The sequence below is a fragment of the Canis lupus genome, chromosome 8 (genome assembly GCF_048164855.1).
Source record: "Canis lupus baileyi chromosome 8, mCanLup2.hap1, whole genome shotgun sequence".
In the NCBI taxonomy this organism is placed as follows: Eukaryota; Metazoa; Chordata; class Mammalia; order Carnivora; family Canidae; genus Canis; species Canis lupus.
Genome location: NC_132845.1, coordinates 77,091,258 through 77,117,118, shown reverse-complemented (window position 1 = coordinate 77,117,118; position 25,861 = coordinate 77,091,258). Strand labels below are relative to the sequence as shown.

At 39.5% G+C, this 25,861-nt stretch overlaps 1 protein-coding gene and 1 pseudogene across 1 annotated transcript in view; one reads left to right on the top strand and one right to left on the bottom strand.

The window, feature by feature from the left end:
• Nucleotides 1–2,262: 2,262 nt before the first annotated feature.
• The window catches only part of VKORC1L1 (vitamin K epoxide reductase complex subunit 1 like 1), a 67,150-nt gene continuing 43,551 nt past the window's right edge, over nucleotides 2,263–25,861 (top strand). Inside the window, exon 1 of the mRNA XM_072837620.1 lies at nucleotides 2,263–2,527. Coding sequence (XP_072693721.1) covers nucleotides 2,334–2,527 — 194 coding nt within the window. The 5' untranslated portion in view covers nucleotides 2,263–2,333. The remainder of the gene's footprint in view (nucleotides 2,528–25,861) is intronic.
• LOC140639141 (microtubule-associated protein RP/EB family member 1 pseudogene) lies at nucleotides 12,393–16,669 on the bottom strand (annotated as a pseudogene).

Here is a 25,861-nt window from a genome sequence, read left to right as displayed (position 1 = left end):
GATGCAGATAGGACCTAGAAACTAGCTTCTTTTTTCCTCTCTAGCATTATTAAGAAATAATTGACGTACAACACTGAGTAAGTCTAAAGCGTACGTGATGATTTGATATATGTAGGTATTGTGAGATGACTACCACAATAAAGTTAGTTAACACATCCATCACCTCATACCTTTTGTGTGAGTACGTGGTGAGAACGTTTAAGATTTACTCTCCCAGCAACTTTCAAATATATAATATGGTATTAACTACATTCACCATGTTGTACCTTCGATCTCCAGAACTGATTCATTTTATAATTGGAAGTTTGTACCCTTCGACCAAATTCTCCCCATTTCCCCCACTCTCCAGCCCCTGCCAATCACCAGTCTACTCTGTTTCTGAGTTTGGCTTCTTCAGATTCCACATACAAGTGAGATTGTATAGTATTTGTCTTTTTCTGCTGACTTATTTTACTCACTGTAATGTTCTTAGGATTCATCAACATTGTCTCAAATGATAGGATCTCCTTCATTTTTATGGTTGAATAATATTCCATTGTTTGTACAATACCACATTTTCTTTAACCATTCATTCTTTTTAAAAAGTTCATTTATTTATTTGAGAGAGAGAGAGAGTGCAGAGGGAGGGGCAGAAGGAGAGAATCTTCAAGCAGACTCCCCGGCTGAGCACGGAGCTTATTGGGGGGCTGGATGCTGGTGGGGCTCCATTGTGGCAGGCAGGGTACCCACTGAGCAGGGACCTCATTGCATGGTTCCACTCCACAGCCCGTGATATCATGACCTGAGCTGAAACCAAGAGCTGGTTGCTCAAGCGACTGAACCCCCAGGCACCTCTTTATCTGTTCATCCTTGATGGACAGTTAGGTTGGGGACTAGCTTCTAAGTAACAGAAGGAGTAAAAGTGAGTGGCTGTCTATTCTGAGATGAGCTTACAACAAAGACTTCCATTTCTCTCTCCTATTCCTTGCCCCAGGGGAAGATAGCAGCTTCTTATAGAAAAGGTACAAGTGGCTGGAACTAATGAAGGACCTGAGGCCTGACAATGGTGTTTGAGTGAGACTGAAAGAGGATTCTATGCCTTGAGATGCCTGCAGCCCTGGCTGACAAGTTGAATGCAGCTTTGTGAGGGACCCTGAACCAGAGGACCCAGCAAAAGGGCACCCACATCCCTGACCCACAGAAATTGTGAGAAAATAAGGGACTTTTGTTTTAAGCTGCTAAAGTTGGGGTAATCTGTTTTCCAACAATAGATAATACAAGCACATTGCTTATCACTCAAAATCACTAAATAAAGCTCCTGAAATCTCTTTGAGAGATGCAACCAGGGGAAAAACTGGCCACCTCCAAGAATGTTTCTTTTTTCTTAAGGACAGTGACAATCACACACATGTATATTCTTTTTAATTGTGACCAGCAGGAAGCTCAGAGGCAAATTTATGGTTCAGTTTTAATAATTATGCAAGGCCTTATGACCTGCTTATCTGTGTTCTTACTCCTGGTGTTTCCCTTTATTCTGACTTTTTTCCTTTGTCCTGGTTTTTCAGTTCATTTTCACATTTTTCTATACTACATTATGTTAAGCCATCTCAAATTCACCTTACAGAGAAGCAAAGCATTCATAATAAAATTTTTGGTTTTTTCATAAATAATTTTTAAAGATATTTAAGTTTGCACCTGTTGAACACGAAGGTGCTTGGTGGGGAACAACAGGTAATGGAAGCATGGCTCTGGAGCTCTGGGCATTGGCCAGGGATAATTTGGATTGGGTCAAAAAATATCAAATAATAATGACAGGAAAGGAAAATACGCTGGCAATTGATGATCACCCCTCCCCGGGGGGAGGGGCCGAGGGCTCCCTCAGTCCCGCAGGCTGGTGTCTTTGGAATTTATTCTTCAGTGCCCCCTGCCCCTTTCGCCCCTCAAGCCCCGCCCCGCCCCGGCCCCGCCCCCTCCCGGCCCCGCCCCCTCCCGGCCCCGCCCCCTCGGTCCTGCCCGCCGCGCGCGCCGCGCCGCCTCAGTCTCCGCCTGCCGGGCCGGCCTCCCGACGGTTGCGCGCCCCGCCCCTCCCTCCGCGCCCGCGCGCGCCTTCTCCGCCCCGCCGGGCCCTCTCCTTTCGGGGCGGTTGGGCCGCGGGCCTGTGGGGGCGGGGCCCAGAGGAGGCGGTAGAGCCAATGGGGCGCGGCGGCGGCGGCGGCGGTGGCGGCGGCGGCGGAGGCGGCGGCGGCGGCGGCGGCGGCTGGGTCGGGCCCCGACGGGCGGCGGCGGCTGAGGTGGAGGCGGAGGGAGGCGGCGGCGGCGAAGGCGGCGGCGGCGGCGGCGGCGGCGGGGGGAAGATGGCGGCGCCCGTCCTGCTGAGAGTGTCGGTGCCGCGGTGGGAGCGGGTGGCCCGGTACGCAGTGTGCGCCGCCGGGATCCTGCTCTCCATCTACGCCTACCACGTGGAGCGGGAGAAGGAGCGGGACCCCGAGCACCGGGCCCTCTGCGACCTGGGGCCCTGGGTGAAGTGCTCCGCCGCCCTGGCCTCCAGGTAGCCCGGCGGGGGGAGCGGGCCGGGAGCGGCCGAGCGCGGGGAGGGCGGAGGCTGGGGGTGGGGAGCGCGCGGCGGGAGCTCGGGCCTGGGGGGTGGCGGGGACCGGGCCGCGGGGGGACCGACGGCGCTGCGAGGTGGCCGGGGCGGGGGGCTGCGGCCCGCGGGAGGGCCGCGGGGGTGGCGGTGGCGGGGCGGCGAGACGGCGAGGACGGATGAGGTGGCGGAGGCAGCCGGGAGGCCGGAGCGCGCCGGGAGCACTTGGGCAGGCTGGGGCCGGCCGGGAAGGAGCGCCAGGGCTCGCCGAGGGTGGGTCCCGGCCGGCTGGACAGATTTCCCAGTTGTGGCGGGCGGAGCTGGGTCGGGAGTGTGGGACCCTGCGCGGGGGAGCCGCGAGGTCACCGTCCGCCGCTCGTGCCGGCTGGTTGCAGCCCGAGGCTGTGCGGCCGGCGTGGGCTCGGGGCTTGCCTTCCCACCGTCTCCCCGCTGCTAGGACAGGTGTTTCTGTGGTCAGGCCTCTTTGTACTCAGCGCTAAGGAGAATTTGCAGACTTCTTGAGACGGTGACATTTGCAGACAGACACGAATTTGACCCTACTCTGGAAGAAGATACCGGCACTTAACATATCTGATTTCTTGGATTCCCCCTCGTTTATTTCCGTGCGCCCAAGAGGGGGAATTGGCCTGACTTTGGGTCTAGTTAAAGCTTTCTTTACCTAAAATAGAGGGGTATGTCAAGTGTAGTCAATAGAGGGGCATTAGGTAGACTTTTAAACATTGTAGATTAATGTAATGGGAAACTCATAGAAGATTAAAAATACACACCTTGCCTAAGTAGAGGGATTGGTTTGTTTTACTGATAGCTTCAAGTTTTTAAAAATGTTCTAGTGATTTATCTGTCACATTCTGTTTTCTGCACTAGGTTTTCCTAGGCAAGTTAGTTTGGAAAAGAAGAGGAATTTACATCCTGAAGTGGCTGCTTTTTTTTTTTTTTAAGAGGAGAGTTCATTAAAAGTAGCAAACGTAAAATAAATGACTTCAAAATTGATAGGTTGCAATTTTTATAGAGACATGCTTAATATGTTGCATTTCTTAACAGTAGTTATATTCAAGCAGTTCCCCCCCCCCCCCCGTTGATCTGTAAATTGCTAGGTAGACGGTAATGTATAGCTCACTAGTTTATTTTGACCTACATATTGGTGATTACATGAACAAGCAAGCATTGGAGTTTGTCTTGTTATTGTTTACAAACTTCAGGTTGCCAATCTTTTTCTTTCCACTTAGAGGGTTCTGTCTCATTTGCCCTTAAACCAAAATCCTGTGCTTTAGTGGGAAAATAGTCATCATTATTGCTACATTAAACACATGTTTAAAATGTAGATATTAGTTAACAGTTACAATCTATCAATGTGACAGAAAGCTCACATTTTTGGTTGGGTATTTTGAAAGTCAGTAGACTTAATAGATTCAGCATCCCTTTGAGAACCACAGAGTGTATTTTATGCAAACATTTGTATGTTTATTTCACTTCCAATGGAAAGGACTTTTATACTTAAAAGTTCCTCGCACCCAAAGTTACTTGAATGAATATGTAGTGAAGAGTCCATCCAGCAGTAGATTTCAAGTGATTTTTAAGAAAAGGAAATAATAACTTTTGATACTAGATTAGTATGCAGTTTAGGCAGATTTATCACCAATTTTAGATTTGCAAATGTTGTAGCCTATAATAAATTAAACTGGACCTTTTAACTTGTGGGCATGGAAAGAGTGCTTTATGTTATTCAAACTGTATGATTAAATTTTTAAAATTGACTTTCCTTTAAAAAGGAGTGTTTTTGAATCATGCAATAAGTATAGACTATAAATATTTTCACATATCCTTTAAGATCCATGTTTTTGTGCCCTTCTAAAAAAATTTTTTTAAAGATTTTATTTATTTATTTATTCATGAGAGACACACACACACACACACACAGAGGCAGAAACATAGGCAGAGGGAGAAGCAGGCTCTCTGCCGGGAGGCCGATATGGGACTTGATCCCGCAGACGCTCAACCACTGAGCCACCCAGTAGTCCCTCTTTTTTAAATTTTTAGTAAAGCACCATAAAATAAATAACATCAAGTAGAATATTGAGTATATATGTATAGTAAGTATATATAAGTATATAAGTAAGACTAAAAATAAGTGGATCTCATCATAGGGTTTTTTTTTTAAGATTTTATTTATTTATTTGACAGAGCACAAGCAGGAGGGGTGGCAGGTAGAGAGAGAGGGAGTAGTAGGCTTTCTGCTGAGGGGGAGCCTGATGTGGGGCTCAATCCCAAGACCCTGGGATCCTGACCTGAGCAGAAGGTAGATGCTTAACCCACTAAGCCACCCAGACACCCCTCTTTATAGTTTTTTTTCTTTATAGTTTTAAATGTGAATTTAATATGTTGTGATTGGAACTAATGTTTAATTGTGTAGCTGTGTACACAAAATATTTTAAATCCAGTGTTCTCTAAAGGAGGATAGGTAAGAAATAAGACATGGCTAACAAAAAAAAATAAAAATAAAAATAAAAATAAAAAAAAAAAAGACATGGCTAACAAAAGGAGTTTATTTTCCATAAATAAAGTTTATTTTCCATAAAATTATTTTCAAGACATTTATTCAGTTTGATCAGCCTGTTTATAGACTACTTGCAAAACTACATATATGTATATGCCATATATATGTGTGTGTGTGTATGTATATATATATTTAATGGAGGTTCAGAAATTTGGAAATTAAAATGGCTTGAGTCCGATTTATAGACCAGTTTTTTTTTTTGGAATAGGGAGAATAAACATCATTAAAAGTTTTTGTTTTGTCAGAATGGCTTTAAATAAAATCACATTATTGGAGACCTCAAGTAATTCTTTTTATTTGACTTCAGTATTGTTGTTACTTAGCAGAAGTATTAAAAAATATGACTATTTTAGGAAAAGAAAGTCTGAGCCCAGGTTAGAGGGAGTAGAATTGCAGATAAAGGATAAGAAAAATTATGTGATTTAAAGAATCCTGAGGAGAGTCCTCTACCAGAACCCACTGTTAACTCATGTGACTTTGGATTGCTAAAACCCACTTTATTTGCATTTCTCAATCCTTAACTCTCTTGATCCAAATAGAATAGAGATTAATGAGAGAATCTTGAAGGATGTGTGTGTGTAAAGTCCTCAAGTATTTTGGGAGCCAACTCTCTAAGGGAGTAATTCCCAGACTTTGGATTTCTTTCCTTTCCTTTTTTTTTTTGAATTTTACTTTTAAGTAATTTCTGCACCCAGTGTGGGGCTCAAACTCACAACCCAGAGATCAAGAGTCACATGTTCCACTGATTGAGCCAGCCAGGTTTCCCCCAGACTTTGGATTTCAAAAGGAATCCACCCCCACCCCCACCCAAATTGGGAGGGTGCAGTGGAGTTGCCAGTTTTTCTGTTTGTTTGTTGTGTTTTTTTTTTTGGCCAGGTCTAGCCAATAAAAACAGCAACAGTAACTCACATCACTAGCTACTTTCACCATCATTTCATTTAAAGAAAGGATATTTTAACTCAATTTGTAGACAGAATTTCAGAATAGAAGAATCAACTAGCTTTATTAAAAGATTTTCTTTTTTTTAATTAATTAATTAATTAATTAATTTATTTATTTATTTATTTATTTTTATGATAGTCACAGAGAGAGAGAGAGAGGCAGAGACACAGGCAGAGGGAGAAGCAGGCTCCATGCACCGGGAGCCCGATGTGGGACTCGATCCTGGGTCTCCAGAATCGCGCCCTGGGCCAAAGGCAGGCGCCAAACCGCTGCGCCACCCAGGGATCCCAAAAGATTTTCTTTCTTCTCCTTATTTTTCCTCATTTTTATATAAATCAGTAAATAGTCTGTTGCAAAGCTGCATCAGTTTCCCAGTCAACATTAAATAACCCTCATCTGGTACAGAGCTCAGATCCAAAGATTCTGGGTGGGCTCCTACCTCTGCTACTTGTTAGGCTGTGGTCTCAAGCAAGTCACTTATCTTCACGGAGCCTCAGTTGCTTTTTGTGTTAAATGGGGCTGTTAATACCTACTTTGCCAGATGAATAGTGAGATTAATCATGATATAAAGAATAAATACCTGGATGATACCTGGAATAAATTATATACTTAGTTATAGCTATTATCATTGATTGGAGGTATCACCTTTTTTTGCAGTCTCTGATAATAAATGCCTCTAAGTAGTATAAGTTTTTTGTTTTAGTTATAGTCATTTATGTATTTTTTAAAATACATAATTTATGAGGGAGGTAGAGGGATAAGCAGGCTCCCTGCAAGGAGCCCAATGTGGAGTACGACTCAGGACTCTGGGATCATGCCCTGAGCTGCAGGCAGACTCTAAAACACTGAGCCCCCCAGGCGTCCATGTGCAAAGTATTCTTGATAGGTATTTTCTGCAAGTTACATTAGACCCCCTCTTTTTAAAATAAATTTATTTATTCATAAGAGACACACAGAAGCAGAGACATAGGCAGAGGGAGAAGCAGGCTCCCCTCAGGAAACCTGATGTGGGACTTGATCCCAGGACCCTGGGATCACGACCTGAGCCAAAGGCAGACGCTCAACCACTGAGCCACTTAGGTGCCCCAGGTCCCCTTCTAAAAAGGATTTTTATGTTAAGATTAGCACAAGTGATCCTTAAAGATTAATAGGCTTGACAATTCTACATTTTTAAAATAGCGTTTGAAAACTATCAATTCCTCAAAAAGTTGCCTTCTTTTGCAAAATGTTGAACTAGTACCTCTCATGGCTTAAAAAAAGGAGTAGTGCCATCTACTTACTACCTCTTTTATTGAGATCTATTTTTTTAAGATCTTTTTTTAATTATTTTTTTAAGATCTTATTTATTTATTCATGAGAGACACAGAGAGAGAGGCAGAGACATAGGCAGAAGGAGAAACAGGCTCCGTACGAGGAGCCCGATATGGGACTTGACCCTGGAACCCCAAAATCATGACCTGAGCCAAAGGCAGATGCTTAAGCACTGTGCCACCCAGGCATCCCTTTTTTTCTTTTTTTAAAGTAAGCTCTATTGCTCAACATGGGGCTTAAACTCATGACCCCAACTGAGCCAGCCAGGTACCCTGAGATCTTACATTTTTAGAATAGAACCTAGAAGTCTTTGCTGCCCCTTGCTTTGTCCACCTAGACTCAGAGGTTAAACAGCTTGCCCAAGGTAACAATTAATGGCAAATGGGGACTAGAAGCCTAGCTTCCAAAGTACTTATTTAAGGACTGCCCCCCCCCATTCTTTTCAGTTGAATTTTTTTTTTTAAGATTTTATTTATTCATGAGAGAGACACAAAGAGAGGCAGAGACATAGGCAGAGGGAGAAGCAGGCTCTCCGTAGGGAACCCAATGCGGGACTCCATCCCAGGACCCTGGGATCTCGTCCCGAGACAAAGGCAGAGGCACACGCTCAACCACTGAGCCACCCAGGCATCCCTCTTTTTTTTTTTTTTAAGATTTTATTTATTTGTTCATTTGTTCATGAGAGATACAGAGAGAGAGGTAGAGATGCAGGCAGAGGGAGAAACAGGCTCCCCATAGGGAGCCTGACGTGGGATTTAATCCCTGGACCCCCAGGATCATGACCTGAGCCAAAGGCAGATGCTCAACCGCTGAGCCACCTAGCCGCCCCTTCAGTTGAATTCTTGTATAGATAATGCTTCACATTCAAAGATACTAAAGCAAACATGGTGAATAGTCTTTTTCATACCCCTTCACTCTGACTTGAAGTTCTCCCTCTCCGTAAGCAGCTGTGAAACTTTCCAGAGCCATTTTATGCATATACAAGCATAAATATGACCATATTTTTCTTCCCATTTTTAAACAAAGTTATCATGTTATACATTCTGATCTATACCCTACTTTTTGCTAGCATTCTTTCCATCACCATATGTATTTAAGTGCTTATATTCGTACTTGGTGCAATGTTAATAACTGCTAGTATGTAAAAGAAAATTTGTTCTAGAAGTTAGTTTTGACTAATAAAATATTGGTTCTTATGTTATTGTTTCTTGGTCTGGAAATTTCAGAAGCAGTATGAACTTAGAGTATAAGAGGAAAGAATACATTACGAAGAGTAACTGGACTGCCATGTGTTAGAGATAACTGTTAATATGTAAGATAATGTTTACTGTGTGCAAAGCAGTGTTCTAAATGCTTTACTAATTTAATTCTCATAACAGTCCTATGAGGTGCTTTTTTTTTTTAAGATTTTATTTATTTATTTATGAGATACAGAGAGAGAGCGAGAGGCAGACACACAGGCAGAGGGAGAAGCAGGCTCGGCTCCATGCAGGGAGCCCGACGTGGGACTCGATCCTGGGTCTCCAGGATCAGGCCCTGGGCCGAAGGCGGTGCTAAACCACTGAGCCACCCGGGCTGCCCCTATGAGGTGCTTTTATCACCATTTTACAGATGAGAAAACTGAGGCACACAGAACGTAACTGAAAGTTGATTTAGATAGTACGGTGGCAGAAGCCTGATTCTAACCCAAGCAACCTGTCTCAAAAGTCCAAGCTCTTTGCTACTACTTTGAATTCCATTTAGATATGATATTGATCAAGTGATACCTATATTAGCCAAATATTTAAAACTATGCAAACATTGGTGCCTTTTTTTTAACATCTGTATGCCAAAAAATGCCTAGATTTTGCATTATAGCTTTTACTTGTTTAGAGCAATTTTTGGAAAAGCAAGGACATTATTATGAAGGCGTGGTATTCAAGAAGTTTCTGGAGTATTTGCTTTCGAAGCCTAAACTTGTGAAGACAAGGCATTTGTCTCACCTAGTTAGTGAACAGGCATGCAGAGGGGTGAGCTATCAGGAAGACTTAGCAGAATTGCTAAGAGAAGGAAGATAAGGGCATCTAGGCACCTGGGGTGGGAGGGGAAATTGGTTTGAATTTGTACTAGGGTGGGGAAGCTCTTTCCGAGAGAGGTGTTGAGTCATGGATCCACTGTACATAGAATCAGAAGAATTGGACTTGGGGTGTGGTGCTGGCTAAACTACGATACAGAAGTAGAATTTAAGAGGGATTCATTTCCTTGATGATGTGGAAGACTCCAGGGAACAGCAAGAAGAAAAGCAGAAGATGGTGGCCATTTGAAGGAATAGCAAGTGGTCCTATTTGAATGATAGACCCACTTGGGTGGAGAAAGGACTGGAATCTAGAGCTTGTCCAGAAAAATGCAAAACCAGGCATTCTTGTAAACCACATGCTCTTGTAAACATGGACAAGACTTATACACACTGATCCTGGGGTTTCTCTTCTCTGTAGTATTTATATTCAGTTGTACTAGACAGGTATTAGATGTTCAGTTTCCAAAATTCATTCCCCCCAACTCCTAGTTCTGTGGCAGTGCAGCAGGGATTTCATAAGCATTTGATTCACATTTTAACATGTTAAACTTTAAAACATTTATAAGCATGTATATATTTTCAAATGTATAACATGCTAAATCAGTAGAGACCACTGATTTATACCACCAGGTTATCTCAATGGTGTTATGCTAGATGAAAAAAAAGTGCCAGTCTTTAAAGGTTACACACTATATGAATCCATTTATATAACATTATTGAAATAACAAAATTATAGTGATGGAGAACAGATTAGTAGTTGCCAGAAAGTTCAGAATTGGGGAAAGGGTGGCTTGGTTAAGGAAGGTAGCATAAGGGAGCCTTGTGGGGAAGGAATATTCTGTATTTTAATTGTGGTTACACTGAAGCTACAACTAATAAAATTGCAAACTGGTGAAGTCTCAGTAAACTCTAGATTGTACTAAGGTTAGTTTCTTGGTTGTGGTATTGTACTCTAGTTATGCAAGGGAGGTTTGGTGAAGTGTGTTAGGGACCATCCTGTGCATTTTTTTTTTTTTTTTTTTGCAAATTCTTGTGATTTATAGTTATTTTAAGATAAAAAGTAAAAAAGCAATTATTTAGAATATTTGAGGGAAAATAAGCAAAAGGAAAAAAATAAAAATATCCATAATGCCAACACTCAGGATTGCTTTCTGTGTGTAGATACTTGAATTTTTAAGAAGACTACTGATTAGGATTATAGCTTTATATTGGTATTTAAAAAATTCAGGCTAGTGCTTGTTTGCTCTTGTAAAATTATATCAGCAAATTCACTACTATAGAACTCTCATTGCTTTATGGTATAACATGTGACTGCCTTATGCATAATATACTGATGTCTTGATTATACAATTTATTCTTAGAGATTTAACTTAGAAATGTTCTTCTACTTAGACTTTTGGACAGGTACAATAAAAGCCTTAGAGCATTAATGTACTATTAAAAAAAGATTAGCATTTGCAACTGCTAATCTCTTTGGATCAGGTTTTTCTTGATACTGTGCAATCAGAACAGAACAAGTCTGACCGCCCCCAATTATCCATAACTTAAATAAAGTTTGTGTTAATCAAAAGACCTTCATTGTAAATGTTATAAACTTGAGCTTTTAAAATATACTGATAGAATGAAATACTGTTTTAATCTGTTTTTCAGTATAGATTCACATAAAATTTCATTTGGAAAAACATTCTTTTGCCAAAAAATTCTTTTAAACCATTAGATTATAAACTACAGTTTCTTTTGTTATAAAGCATCTGTAATTTAGGGGAATGTCAAGATGCTGTTGTCCTCTTGTGTGATAATTGGCCTTTTCAAAGAGAATCATTGTTTTTGAGAAGTAAAATCATGGAAGATCCATGACAAAATAAGAATTAAAAGTGGAGTATAATCAATTCTTCTGCTTTTAAAAGTTTAATTTACTTCTGCTTGTGCATTATGCTAAGAGTAAAGATCACAGTCATTAAAGCAAGAGTACCTGGATTGAATTCTTGGCTGCATAATTTGGTCTCTCTTCTCAGTTTCCACTTCATAAAATGAGGGTAACAGTAGTGTCTAACCCAGGATTATTGGGAATATGAAGTACACCAATCCATCAGTATGTATAAACAGTCTTAGCACAGTGCCTGGCACAAAAGTAAGTGCTCGTAGATGTAGCTAATATTTAAAAAAATGGTTGAGATCATATTGTACATATATCTTTTTTCCCCTCATATATCTTTTTTCCCCTCATTTAACAGGTCACAACTATTTTTTCTTGTTCTTAAAAATTCTACTAGTAATGAGTGTAAGAGAATGTTAGGAGCCCTGTACCCTTGTCATTGGGTATTCTCATTATTTAGACCTTTATGAATTTGTTTTATGGAAAATATCGTCTCTGGCAGCCGTGGTGGCGCAGCGGTTTAGCGCCGTCTTTAGCCCAGGGTGTGATCCTGGAGACTCAGGATTGAGTCACACGTTGGGCTCCCTGCATGGGGCCTGCTTCTCCCTCTGCCTGTGTCTCTGCCTCTCTCTGTGTGTGTCTCTCATGAATAAATAAATAAGTAAAGAAAAGAAAAATATCATCTCATTGTTTTGATTTACATTTCCCCCCAAGCAGAAGCAACTTTTAGTTGGTTTTCACATTTTTATTGTTTTTTAATATTTTATTTATTTATTCATGAAAGACACACAGAGAGAGGCAGAGACACAGGCAGAGGGAGAAGCAAGCTCCATGCAGCAGGAGCCCCACATGGAACTCGATCCTGGGTCTCCAGGATCACGCCCCAGGCCGAAGGCAGGCGCCAAACCGTGGAGCCACCCAGGGATCCCCTTCATGTTTTTATTGTTTGCACTTCTCTTTAGTCTTGCCTGTATACATCTTAGAATTTTTATGTTGATTAGACAAATGCCTTATATATTTAGAGAATATGGATATTTTAACATTTGTTAATACTTTTGCCATGTTCTTTTTTCTTTTTTTTTTTTTTTTTACGATTTTATTGATTTATTCAAGAGAGACACAGAAAGAGAGGCAGAGACACAGGCAGAGGGAGAAACAGGCTCCCCACATGGAGCCCCATATAGGATTCATTCCCAGAATACGGGATCACGCCCTGAGCCAAAGGCAGATGCTTAGCCGTTGAGCCACCTAGGCATTAATTTTTGTAGTACATAGATTTTTTTTTTAAGTGTGCAAAAATTTTAATTATTTTTCTATGTAATTTTTTCCCATAGGTTTTAAGATTAGAAGGGCATGTCTCATTCTGATGAATGAGTATTTATGATTTCTTTTAGTTTTGAAAAAAAAATTACTTAATCATGTAGAATATAGGTTACAGATGAACCTATAACCTAATTTTTGTATAGACATGTTTAATGTTCACTTGAATTTCTTCTGGAGATTGCCTGTTTATACCTTTGTGCATTTATTTCTCTTCTAAGTTGTCTTTTTTTCTTATTGGTTAGAGGGAATTCTTCAGGTATCACAGTAATTTTTTGTTGTATGTATTACATATATTTTCTTGTTTCTCACCTTTTTTTATTTTTTTATTTTTTTTAAATACTCTTAAGGCATTTATTTATAAAAACGTTCTCTGCCAAGATTTCACATTAGCTTAAAATTCAAATCAGTCTTTACATTTCTCTACTGAGGACTCCACCTCAGTGTATGACATAAAAGCACCTTCTCCAGCAGTGAGTGTTACCAGCATCCACACAGTGAGCCCCATGGTCAGCCTCTCTGTTCCCCAGGTGACCCAACTAGATGTTAATACTGCTCTGCTACAGGGTAAAAGCTCCTAACTCAAACTCATTGGAAAAGGGGTGAAACTTCTGCAAAGTGCACTTTAAGAAGAGGTACTGTTTGCTCATGAAAAGAAACCAGTGAGTCCTCTAAGAATAATAAAAGGGGATATTTTACAGTTAAGCACATGGAGTGAAGAATTCGGATGTTGCTTTGCTGGTCCAGGCTGTTAATACTCTTCTTGTTCCTCCTGTGGGCCTCCTTCATCAGGTATCACAAAGCCTTCATCTGTGGCATAGAGAATGTCCACGATCCTCTGCAATACAGGGTTGTTTTCCCCTTCGTTCTCCTGGCAAATCAATTCAATGTTTCTTAGCTTTCCAAAGTAGAAATCTCTCTCTTTGTCCAAGTCTTCGACGGTAAGTTTCAATACATTGACCTGCTGCATCAATTCAGCTGCTTCATCATCCCCATTGCCCACACCAGGATTCTTTCGCACCACACCCGAGCCAGCCTTAGGGGTTGCAGTAGTTCTGTGTGTTGCAATGGGCCTCTGTGGAGCTGCACTGCTAGAGCTGAGAGGTTTCTTCGGTTTGTTCAGAGCTGGAGCAACAAGGGAGGGAGCCACTGCAGTTTCTTGACCTTGTCTGGCAGCTACAGGGTCATAGTCTTTTCCATCATAGTTTGCATCAAAAAACTTCTTGAACCACTGAACAAATTCAAAATTGTCCTGAAACTTTCCTTTTACTAATTTGTCCACAGGAATTATTTTGTCAACATTCATTCTCTTAAAACCTGCTTGTAGTATTTTGAAGTTCTGGATGTATTCATGCTCTAGTTTAGCCTGGAATTTCACTTTCTTCAAGGCAATGGAGCCAGGGAATAGCATGTCCATAAACCGACAATAGGCAGCCCCTGAGCACAACTGTGCAATCTTTGTCAGATTCAGCTGCAGAGACTCATTGATCCAGGCCAGCATATCACGTCGACTTAGGTTATCACTGGTGACGAACGTTGAGTATACGTTCACTGCCATCTTCGGCTATCGACGGGACCGTGTCCACTGCCTGTGCCTGGCTTCGATTCCATCTTCGTTTCGTTCAAACCGCCCGACCCCCTGTTTCTCACCTTTTAATTTCATTAATGGTATCTTTATTCAACAGAAGTTGAAACTTTTTTATGTGATGCCATTTTTGACTTCTTGGTAACTTTTAGGTTGTTTTCTTTCTTTAATCTTATTTAGCAAACTCTCTAGCATCCTAAGATTTTTTTTTAACTTTCATGTATTTTGTTTGAATTTTTTTCATATCTAGCTCCTTTTAGTTTGAGTGGAATTTACTTTAGTGTGGGACGTGAGGTAGGGATCTAACTTTTCTAAATTGGTGGGCTTTTGCCTAACTCCATGAATTGACTTGACCATATTTGAAATGACACAGGAATTTCTTTATATGCATAGGGTCTCTTTTTGGATTCTCAATTCTGTTCCAGTAATACGTTGTCTGTTTTTCTACACATTTACATTACTACAGTCCCTCTCTCCCCTGTGGCTTTAAATAGTTTGATATCTGATAGGGCAAATATGCCCATTTTAAAACATTTCTTTGGCTATTCTTATGCATTTACTGTGTCAGGTGAATTTTAGAATTTATTTTGATGAGCTCTAAAAAACCATTCCAATGAGATTTTGAATAGAATTATTACTAAATTTATAGATGGATTTGAGACAGAGTCAACCTTTACTTACATTTTCCCATCAAGGAACAAACATACCTATTTATTCTGGAGTTGCTAACCTGTTATTATTTTAACCTAGATGCCCATTGTAGTTTTGTTTTGTATATGATGGATGTAGTGCTGGAAATTAAGAAATTTCATGATGGTATTCTGAACAGGGATCCCAGTAACAGAATTCTCTCCAGTCTATAGCCACTCTTTTCAAGTATATAGGGTCCCTGAGGAGGAAATTTGTATTAATATTTGTACCTGCAAATGAAAACTAAAATACTTTGCATTTTATTCTTAACTGGGACTTGGGCACTAAACTCCCAAGACAAAAGACTGGAATGAGCCCAGCTGGGTTCACATGGAAATGCTTTTTTATTTTTTTCTCAATCCAGTTAAGCCTAAATTGTTTCAAACTAAAACAGGCTGTGAGATGGACCCCGTTCATCTCTTCAATTCTCAAACATGGCTAGATTTTTCCCATGTGATGTGAGCAGAGCCTGCTCTATCTAACTCATTCCTGTCAATGCTCAGGGCCATGTAACCAGAGAGCACGTTTGCTTGGGCTGACTGCTGATCTGGCCTTGGCCACATGCCTCAGGCCTTTTCTGCCTAAGTAGTAGGTTTGGCCCTGGTTCTCACTTAGAGAAAAGAAAGCCCTCTTGAGGCTTACCTTTTAATGGTGATTCTGTCCAGTATCACACACACCCAATCAGTGCTCTCAAATTTGTCCACTTTCTTCCTGAGAGTCAGAGAAAAAGAACAGTCAGGGAGACTTGATCCCTCACTTCTAAAGATAACACAAAAATTTTCAGCCGTTCTCAGAAACATTGGTTTTTCTCTTGGGTTGTTACTTGTCTCTAAACCAAAAAGAGTTGGAGTAAAAAACTGGCTAAGTATTGCACATAACCCATATCCTTTCTTAACTATGCATCAACCTGCAGTGGGTGACTTATTACTCAGGAGACGTTCTCTTCCCTTGCTTAATGGTTCATGACATGTTCTTGATTTTCCTCCTACCACTTGGTTCCTTCTCAGCTTTCTTTACTGGCTTATCCTCCTGTACCTGCCCACTAAATGTTGACACACCAGGGATCAGTCCTACACCCTCTTGTCAGTCTTTCTTTCCCTAAAGTCACATCCATATCCATGGCTTCACTCAAAGATGAACCTAAAATTTAGATCTCTAGCCTGGAAATTTATGTCTCTAGCCTCAATTTTTTTTTAAAGATTTTATTTATTTATTCAACGAGAGATGTACACAGAGAGAGGCAGAGACACAGGCATAGGGAGAAGCAGGCTCCAATGCAGGGAGCCCAATGTGGGACTCGATCCTGGGATCCTGGGATTATGCCCTGAGCTGAAGGCAGATGCTCAACCGCTGAGCCACACAGACATCCCTCTAGTCTTAAAATTTATCTCTCTCCTTTGAACTCTAATTCTGTTTATGTAATTGCCTGCTGGACATCTCTGCTAGGATGTCTTCAAAGTACTATATTTAACATGTCCAAGATTTAATTAATACTCTTCCCTGGGACACCCGTGGCTCAGTGGTTGAGCGTCTGTCTGCCTTGGCTCAGGGTGTGATCCCGGGATCTGGGATCGAGTCCCATGTTGGGCTCCTTGTGAGGAGTCTGCTTCTCCCTCTGCTTATGTCTCTACCTCTTTCTCTTTGTCTCTCATGAATGAATGAATAAATAAATAAATAAAGTAAGTAAGTAAGTCTTTAAAAAAAAATTCTTCCCCTGAAAATGCTGTTTCTCATTCCAGTGAAAGGCATCACCACCTAAGCAGTTGTGCAAAGCAGAAACCTGGGAGTTGTCTTTGGTTGTTTCTCCATGAAATCCAATCAGTCAGCAGGTCCAATTGTTTTTTTTTTTAATCTTTTTTTCTGATTTGTAACATACACATGGAAGAGTCATTGAGCTGTGCATCTTTTTTCATGTAATAATCACAAACTGTAACCCTTGTAGCCAACAAACATTCAGGTCATTAAATAGATGATTGTCAGCACTTCAGAAAGCCCTCCTTTAACTCTCACCTTATTAAATATTCTCTTCCTCCTTCTCAAGATTAACTGACTTCTTTTATGATAGTTTCTTACTTTTCTACCTAAGGTTGCATCTAAACTTGGTAGTTTAATTTTCCCTGCCTTTTGAACTTTATAAATAGAACCATTTAGTTTGTATTCTTTATTCCACCTCAGCATTATCTTGTGAGATTCATCTGTTTTATAGAGCTATAGTTTGTTTCATTGCTGAATATTCTGTTAGACAAACGTATCACAATTAACTTATTCCTTTTTTTGAATGGACATTTAAATTATTTTCACTTTGAAGCAGGTATGAATTATGATGCTATGAGCACTTTTATGTATTTTCAATTTTAGTTGGTAATGCCAAACTGTTTTCTAAGTAATTGCAATAATTTTGATTCCTACCAACAATATATCAGATATCCTGTTATTCTACCTGTATGCCAACTCTTGGAATTGTCAATCTGTTAAATTTTATTAACCATTCTGGTGTATATGTAATGGATTTTTGTGGGTAGTTGAGATGTATTTCATATACATTAAAATGCAAAGATTTTAAATGTACAGCTTGAAAATGTTTTCACATATGCATGTGCATTCCTATCACCCAAGAAAGTTCTCTCATGCTCCTTTTCGGTCAGAAGCTGTTACTCTGACAATCCTGCTTTGACTTTTATCACTATAAATTTGTTTTGCCTATTCTTGAACTTGATGTAAATGGTCTCATAACAGTATGTACTCTCTTTTGTCTGGCTTCTTTTGCCCAACATAATAGTGTTTTTTGCAGTTCATCCAAGTTGTTGGTTTTATCAGTTATTTTTTATTGTTTAGTGCCATTGTATGATTTTACACACCCACATGCATGCACACTCTTATTTCTCTAGGGTATATATTGAAGGGTGGATTTTTGGGTCATAGGGTAGGTGTTTAATTTTATTAGAAACCACAGAATAGTTTCCCAAAGTGGTTGTTCTGTTTAAATTCCTATTTGTTTTTTTGTTTTTTTTTTCTTCTTATTTATGATAGTCACACACACACAGAGAGAGAGAGAGGCAGAGACACAGGCAGAGGGAGAAGCAGGCTCCATGCACCGGGAGCCTGACATGGGATTCGATCCCGGGTCTCCAGGATTGCGCCCTGGGCCAAAGGCAGGCGCCAAACCGCTGCGCCACCCAGGGATCCCCCCTATTTGGTTTTAATTTGCATTTCCCTGATTATTGATGGGGTTGAGCAGCCTTTTATATGTTTATTGGCCATTTGGATTATCTTCTCTTTGAAAGACTCATTAAAGTCTCATTAAAATCTTTTGCCCATTTTTCTGCCTGGTGTTCATCTTACTCATTTTAAGATACATTAACATATGTTTGTATATCTGTATATATGTATATTGTAAGATATGTATATACATATACATATATATTTTTTCAGGTAAGCTATATTACAGATATCCTCTTCTACCCTGTTGCTTGCTTTGCCTTTTTGTTTTCTTAAAGGTGTTTCATTAACAGAGATTATTAATTTTAACATAAATAGCCTTCTCCTTCATAATCGGAGCTTTTTGTATCCTAGTGTTGAAGATATTCTGCATGAAGATACTTTCTATTAAATTTTGCCTTTCACATTTAGATCAACATTCTTTTTTTTTTTTTAATTTATTTATGATAGTCACAGAGAGAGAGAAAGAGAGAGAGAGAGAGGCAGAGACACAGGCAGAGGGAGAAGCAGGCTCCATGCACCGGGAGCCCGACGTGGGACTCGATCCCGGGTCCCCAGGATTGCGCCCTGGGCCAAAGACAGGCGCCAAACGGCTGCACCACACAGGGATCCCTAGATCAACATTCTAAGTGGAATATTTTTAGTGGTCTGGGTTGGAGTCAACTTAATTTTTTTCCTGTATGACTATTCAGTTATTATTATTGTAGCACCAGTTTAAGATCTTATTCTCCCTTGCTCTGTAGAGTTATTTTTTTCATAAATCAGCTGATTGTGTACAAAAGGATTTGTCTGGGCTCTTGTATTCTATTCTTCTATTTGTGTGTCCTTGTGCCAGGGTGCCACTATCTTAACTACTCTATTTCAGTAGTTCTCTGGGACTATGTCCCTTTCATTTCTGGGACCAGGTAGGTCGAGACCTTTTCAGAGAGTCTTTGAGATCAAAAACTATTTTCATAGTAATAATAAGATGTTATTCACCTTATTTTACTCTTTTCCCTCACCAAGTGTACAATAGGTTTTCTAGAGGCTGCATGACATGTGATATTGAAACAGATTGAATGTAAATGCAAAAAAAAAAAAAAATGAATGTAAATGCAGGTATGACAATTCCAACTGTCTCCTCTTAAGCCAGATATTAAGGAGATTTACTTACAAAAATGTAAAACACTGCCTTTCTTTTCATTAAATTGTTATGTTTTGGAAAACAGTTATATTTCATGAAGAATTTATCCCTGTTAATATGTAATCTGTTTCTTGTTTTTTTGTTATTTTTGTTTTCATTTTTTTAAGGTTTTTAATTTATTTATTCAAAGAGACACAGAGAGAGAATGAGAGGCAGAGACATAGGCAGAGGGAGAAGCAGGCTCCATGCAGAGAGCCTGACGTGGGACTCGATCCAGGGTCTCCAGGATCACGCCCTGGGCTGCAGGCGGCGCTAAACCGCTGCGCCACCGGGGCTGCCTATTTGTTTTCAAATTTTTATTTAAACTCAGTTAACATACAATGTTATTTTTAGATAAGTAAATATTTCACAATTTTGTGTTAACTTCAAATGTGATAAATATAGTAGGTAAAATCACATTAACTAAAATCCTGTAGAGTCTCCAGTTTGAGAATTACCTGATCACCAGTAGGTAATGAGTCTTGGTTATTGTTTGCCCCTTGCACTTGCATATATGTTTTAGAGTCTGCTTACAACATTCTGCAGAAATACGCATTTGGCCTTGAGTAATACTGTTAGGGAGAGGTTTTGCACATCTTCTTAACAATTGTTAAAGAAAAAAGTCTACACAGAAATACATTATAAAAAAAACAAGAAAGCAAAGTATATCTGAAAAATATGAAACTTTAACAAGGGACATAAAAAAATTCAATAAATACATGACACATAACTTGAATAGGATAACTCTCACATCAGAAAGATGTCAATATGCCCTCTAAATTGTTGTGTTGTGTATTACTAGATACACTTTTGCATTTTGTCATTTTAAAATTGAGATATGCCTTAAAATTGAGGATACCTTCCAGGGGTGCCTGGGTGACTTAGTGAAGTGTCTGACTCTAGATTTCAGCTCAGGTCATGATCTCCAGGTTTTACGATGAAGTCCTGTGTTGGACCAGTCCTATGGGGAGTCTGCTTGGGATTCTCTCTCCTCTCCTGCCCTTTGTCCTGCTTATGTGCTTGCTTGCTCTCTGTCAAATAAATAAGTAAATAAATCTCTAAAACAAAAGAAATTAAAGAAACCTTCCATTCATTTCTGGCAATGTTGTAGTAGTGAAGAAGTTTTATTTATGAACATCTTAATGAATTTATTTTACTTATTTTCCTTTAATTATAAGCACAAGTCACCTATGATATAAAGACAAAACAGTCTGGGATGCCTGGGTGGCTCGGTGGTTGAGCGTCTGCCTTTGGCTCAGGGTGTGATCCCGGAGTCCCACATTGAGCTACCTGCAGGGAGCCTGCTTCTCCCTCTGCCTGTGTCTCTGCCTCCCTCTCTGTGTGTCTCTCTTGAATAAATAAATAAAATCTTAAAAAAGAAATAAAGACGAAACAGTCTGTAAGTCTAAAAGATGTATTTTAATAGGCCTAAAAGAAAAATCCTCAATCACAAAACAGGAGTCTGTTCATGTGGCAGTGTCCTTTTTTTAGTGCTGCATAAAATTGTGCATCTTACATTGAAGGTATTTTGGACTTGATAAAACATAATTTGTAAACTCAGTGTAATCCCAGTGAATATTTCCACAGGCTTTTCAAAACTCGATTCTAAGGTTTCTATGAAACAGAACCAAAGCAGAATTTTTCATAAAAAATATGAAAATCAATACTCATGAAGAAGGGGGTTGCTGCTGTTAAAGTCAGTGTTAAAGCTGAAGTAATGAAAGGCTCCAGACAGACAGGTTATCCCTGGAACAGAGTTGACAGTAGTGACATAAACTGTTTATGTTTATAGAACTGTTACAGGTAATAAAACAGTGAATTCTTCAATAAGTAGTGTTGGATCAACTTAGTAGCCATTTGAGGAAAAAAAGCTAGCTTGTCATCTCATAAACACAAAGACTTTTATTGAGACGTAATTCACAGATAGGAAAGTATACATATTTTAAGGGACCAATAATACATTTGTGAGTATACACACAGAATCTATCATGTAGATCAAGATATAGACTATCTCTGGCATCCCCCAAATTTCCTTTATATGCCTCCCAGTCAGCCCCCCTTGGTAAGCCACTTTTCTGACCTCTATGCAGAGGTTTTGGTTTTGAAGTAAATCATATAGTAAGTCTTCTTTTGTGTTTAGCTTCTTTTGCTTAACGTTATGTCTGAGATTTATTTATGTTGCATGTAGCAGTTCTTTTATTTACTGTGTGTAGTGTGTTATTATGGCACACTTTATTCTGCTGTTGATAGAATTTTTGGTTGTGTACATTTTTTTTCTTTTGGCTAAGATGAATAAAACTGCTTAGAACATTCTTGTATGTGTTTGGTGGGTGTTAAGTACTCATTTGTTATTCCAATTTGTTATTGGAATTGAATGGAACTACTAGAATATATATATATATATATATTCAGTTTTTTGAAAACAGTTTTCCAGAATAGGTGTACCGGGTTACACTCTTACTGGCAACATATGAAAGTTCCAGTTGCTCCTAAGTTTTACACAATCCCAGAATCCATGAAGAAAAAAATCGATGAATTGGCCCACAAAATAAATAAAATCTTTTGAAAGGAGGGAAGGTGCTTCCGTGGCTTAGTCGGTTAAGCTCTAACTCTTGGTTTCAGCTCAGGTCGTGATCTTGAGGTTGTGGAACTGAGCCCCCCTGTTGGGCTCTGTGCAGTGTGGAGCCTGCTTGACATTCTCCCTCTCTCTCTACCTCCCAATAAATGAATGAATGAAAAAATTTTTAAATCTTTAAAAAAGGGATCCCTGGGTGGCGCAGCGGTTTGGCGCCTGCCTTTGGCCCGGGGCACGATCCTGGAGACCCGGAATCGAATCCCACGTCGCGCTCCCGGTACATGGAGCCTGCTTCTCCCTCTGCCTGTGTCTCTGCCTCTCTCTCTCTCTCTGTGACTATCATAAATAAATAAAAGTTAAAAAAAAAAAATTTAAAAAAAAATCTTTAAAAAAAAGAATTAACATACAAAAATGGTGGATTCTTAAAACCATAATGGTGAATGAAATAACTGGTGTGAAAATACAAGTTTCAAAACAGATGAAATTAATCTGTGGTGTTAGAAGTCAGGATAATGTTACCTCACTGAAAAGGAACACAAAATGAGCTTTTGGGGGCTTGTAATGTTCTATCTTAATGTGGGTCCTGGTTACAGAGTTATGTTTACATTGGGAAAATTCTTCAAGCTGTAAACTGAGAATTTATGTACTTTTCTGAACATAAACTATAATTCAATAACAAATTTTAAATAAAAATTGCATTTATACACACAGTCATAAGGAATGTACATACCCTTTGTTTAGCAGTTCTTTTCTGGCTTGTAAACACACACATACATATATATATACACTCTTATACATGGGGGTTAAATAGTATGAAGACATTCATTTCTATGCTTGTAATAACAAAAGTTTTGGACAAAACTTTATTACCTGTGTAACTAATGGTATTCTTACATGGTGAATTAGCAGCCCTTAAAAGGAGTTCTTTGTGAACTAATTTAGTAACATCTCTTAAAATATTTTAATCTTTTTTTTTTTAAGATTTTATTTATTCATAGAGACAGAGAGAAAGAGAGAGAGAGAGAGGCAGAGGGAGAAGCAGAGAGCCTGACGTGGGACCAGGATCACGCCCTGGGCTGCAGGCGGTGCTAAACCGCTGCGCCACGGGGGCTGCCCTCTTAAAATATTTTAAATAAAAATATCAAGCAAGGTGCATGAATGATAAATATTATATGCTAATACAGTTGACCCTTGAGCAACATGTGGATTAGGGGCACTGACTACCTGTGTAGTCTAATCTGCATTTTTTTAAATTGAAGTATAGTTAACATGCAGTGTTACGTTTCAGGAGTACAGCATTATGAATCCATAATTCTATACATGCAATTACACTGTCACCATATAACATTACTGTAAAATTATTGACTGTATATGCTGTACTTTTCATCCCTGTGACTTACTTTATAACTGAAAGTTTGTACCTCTTCCCTTCACCCGTTTTGCCCATCCCCTCACCCACCTCCCTGGCAATCACAAATTTGTTCTCTGTGAGAATTTTTGTTTTTGTTTGTTCATTTGTTTTGTTTTTTAGATTCTACATATAATGAAATCATGTAGTATGTCTTTTTCTCACTGATTTCACTTAGCATGATACCCTCTAGGTCCATCCATATTATCGCGAATGGCTAGATTTCATTCTTATGGCCAAGTCATACTCCAGTGTGTATGTATACCCCATCTTTTCTTATCTATCTGTCCATCAGTGGGCACTTAAGTTGCTTCCATTTCTAGGCTCTTGTAAATAATACTGCAGTAAACGGAGGTGCATATATCTTTTCAAATTAGTGTTTTCATTTGGGTGAATACCTAAGCAGTGGAATGGAACTGTTGGATCATACAGTATTTATAGTTTTTTGAGGACCTCCATACTGTTTTCCACAGTGGCTACACCAATTTACGTTCCCACCAACAGTGCACAAGAGTTCCTTTTTCTCCACATTCTTGCCAGCACTTACTACTCCTTGTCTTTTTAAACTAGCCATTCTGACTAGGGTCAGGTCGTTGTGGTTTTAATTAGCATTTCCCTGTGTATAACTTTTGACTTCCCCAAAACTTAGCTGCTAATAACCTGCATTGACTGGAAGCCTTACTGATAACATAAAGTCAGTTAACACAGATTTTGTATATTATATGTATTCTACACTGTATTCTTAGAATAAAGGAGGCTAGAGGAAAAAATGTTAAAGAGGAAGAGAAAATACATTTACAGTACTATGCTATATTTGTCAAAAACAATTTGTGTATAACCGGTGAAGTTCAAACCTGTGTTGTTCAAGAATCAGCTCTATTTCTGTGTGGGTATATTTTTAAGTCATTTACGTAAATATGTAAATAGAATATTCCCGGAAGGATGAAAGAATATATTAATGCTGGCCCTCTCTGACGAGACGTTGGTGGCTGGGGGACAAAATGAGAGATACTTTCTCTATATACTATTTAACTCTCTTAAAACATTTTTCATAGTGGCAAAATGCGCATAACATAAAATTTACCAAATTAAGCATTTTAAGTAAACAATTCAGTACTGTAAGTTTATTCACATCGTTGTGTATCCAATCTCCAAAACTTTTCATGCCCATTAAACAATTCCTTATTTCCTCATCTCCTTTATTCCTTAGCAATCACAATTCTACTTTGTGTTTCTATGAATTTGACTACTCTAGATACCTCATAAAAGTGGGGTCATACAATATTCGTGTGTATCATGTATTTTTGTGACTGGTATATTTCACTTAGCAGACTGTTTCAAGGCTCATCCATAGTATTTTGTGATCCTTGGATTCTGTACCTTGTTCATTTATTACATTTTTTTTTTTTAAGATTTTATTTATTTGAAAGAGAGGGTACACAGCAGGGAGGAGGAGCAGAGGGAAAAGCAGGTTCTCTGCTGAGCAGGGAGCCTGACCCAGGGCTTGATCCCAGGACCATGAGATCATGACCTGAGACAAAGGCAAATGCTTAACCGACGGAGCCACCCAGGCACCCTATTACCTATGTTTAAAAGAGCATTAAGATAAAAAGGTTATGACCTTTTCATCTGGAGCTGACTTTTATTCAGTAAAAAGTTGGTAGTGTGCATTATTCATGTCAACCAATATTTAATGCCAGTTTTGGCAGCAACTTTATGCCAAAATGCCATTTGAAGCTTTACTACATGTTTCTCCTTTTTTTTCATGTATAAATGCCAATCAGAATGGAGGGTCATTTCAGTCCCCAGCCTCTTGACTCATTATGCTCAGTAGTTTTTCCCCTGGGCTTATTGTCCAACTTTGGCCCTCCTCAGAGTCTACCCCTTTACCTCTTGGACAGTTTGGTTCTGAGCCAAGGCCATTGCTTCCTCTTTGTAGATTTCTCCTGTATCTCTGACCTGGGGAGGTGGGTGGGAGGAGAGATTTCATTCTCTAGCTATTCAGTGCTGCTTGAATCATTATTCTAGAGCTTTCTGCAGTAATATTGTTTCCTGTGAACTGAAACTCATTTTTTCATTAGGATTGTTGACTGGATGCGGGGACAGAAGAATAAGTTGAAATGACTCTGAAATTTGAGAGGACTTTGTACCATTAAATAGAGCAGAGAGGGATAGGCAGACTCTAGGTGGAAGGTGCATTACTGGTCTTTGAATATATTGGTTTGAGATACTGACCTATGAAATAGCTTAAGCTGTGAGCTGGAAGTAGGGATTTAGTAAATAATTTCTCATTATAAATTTAGTGTATGCCTGTGTATGTGTAGAAGATCAGAAAAGTATATAGAAGAAAAAAATCCATAAAACACAATCATTCTGAACATTTTAATTGAATTAACTTCTGGGTTTTTTTGTCTGTTTTGGTTACATGTTATGAAAATACATATATAAACTCACATTTTTAAAAATTTATTTTAAAGATTTTAGAGAGCATGAGTGGGGGCGGGCACAGGCAGGGGTGAGGTGTGGGAGGAGGGACAAACATGCGCTGTGCTGAGCATGGAGCCAGATGTGGGGCTTGA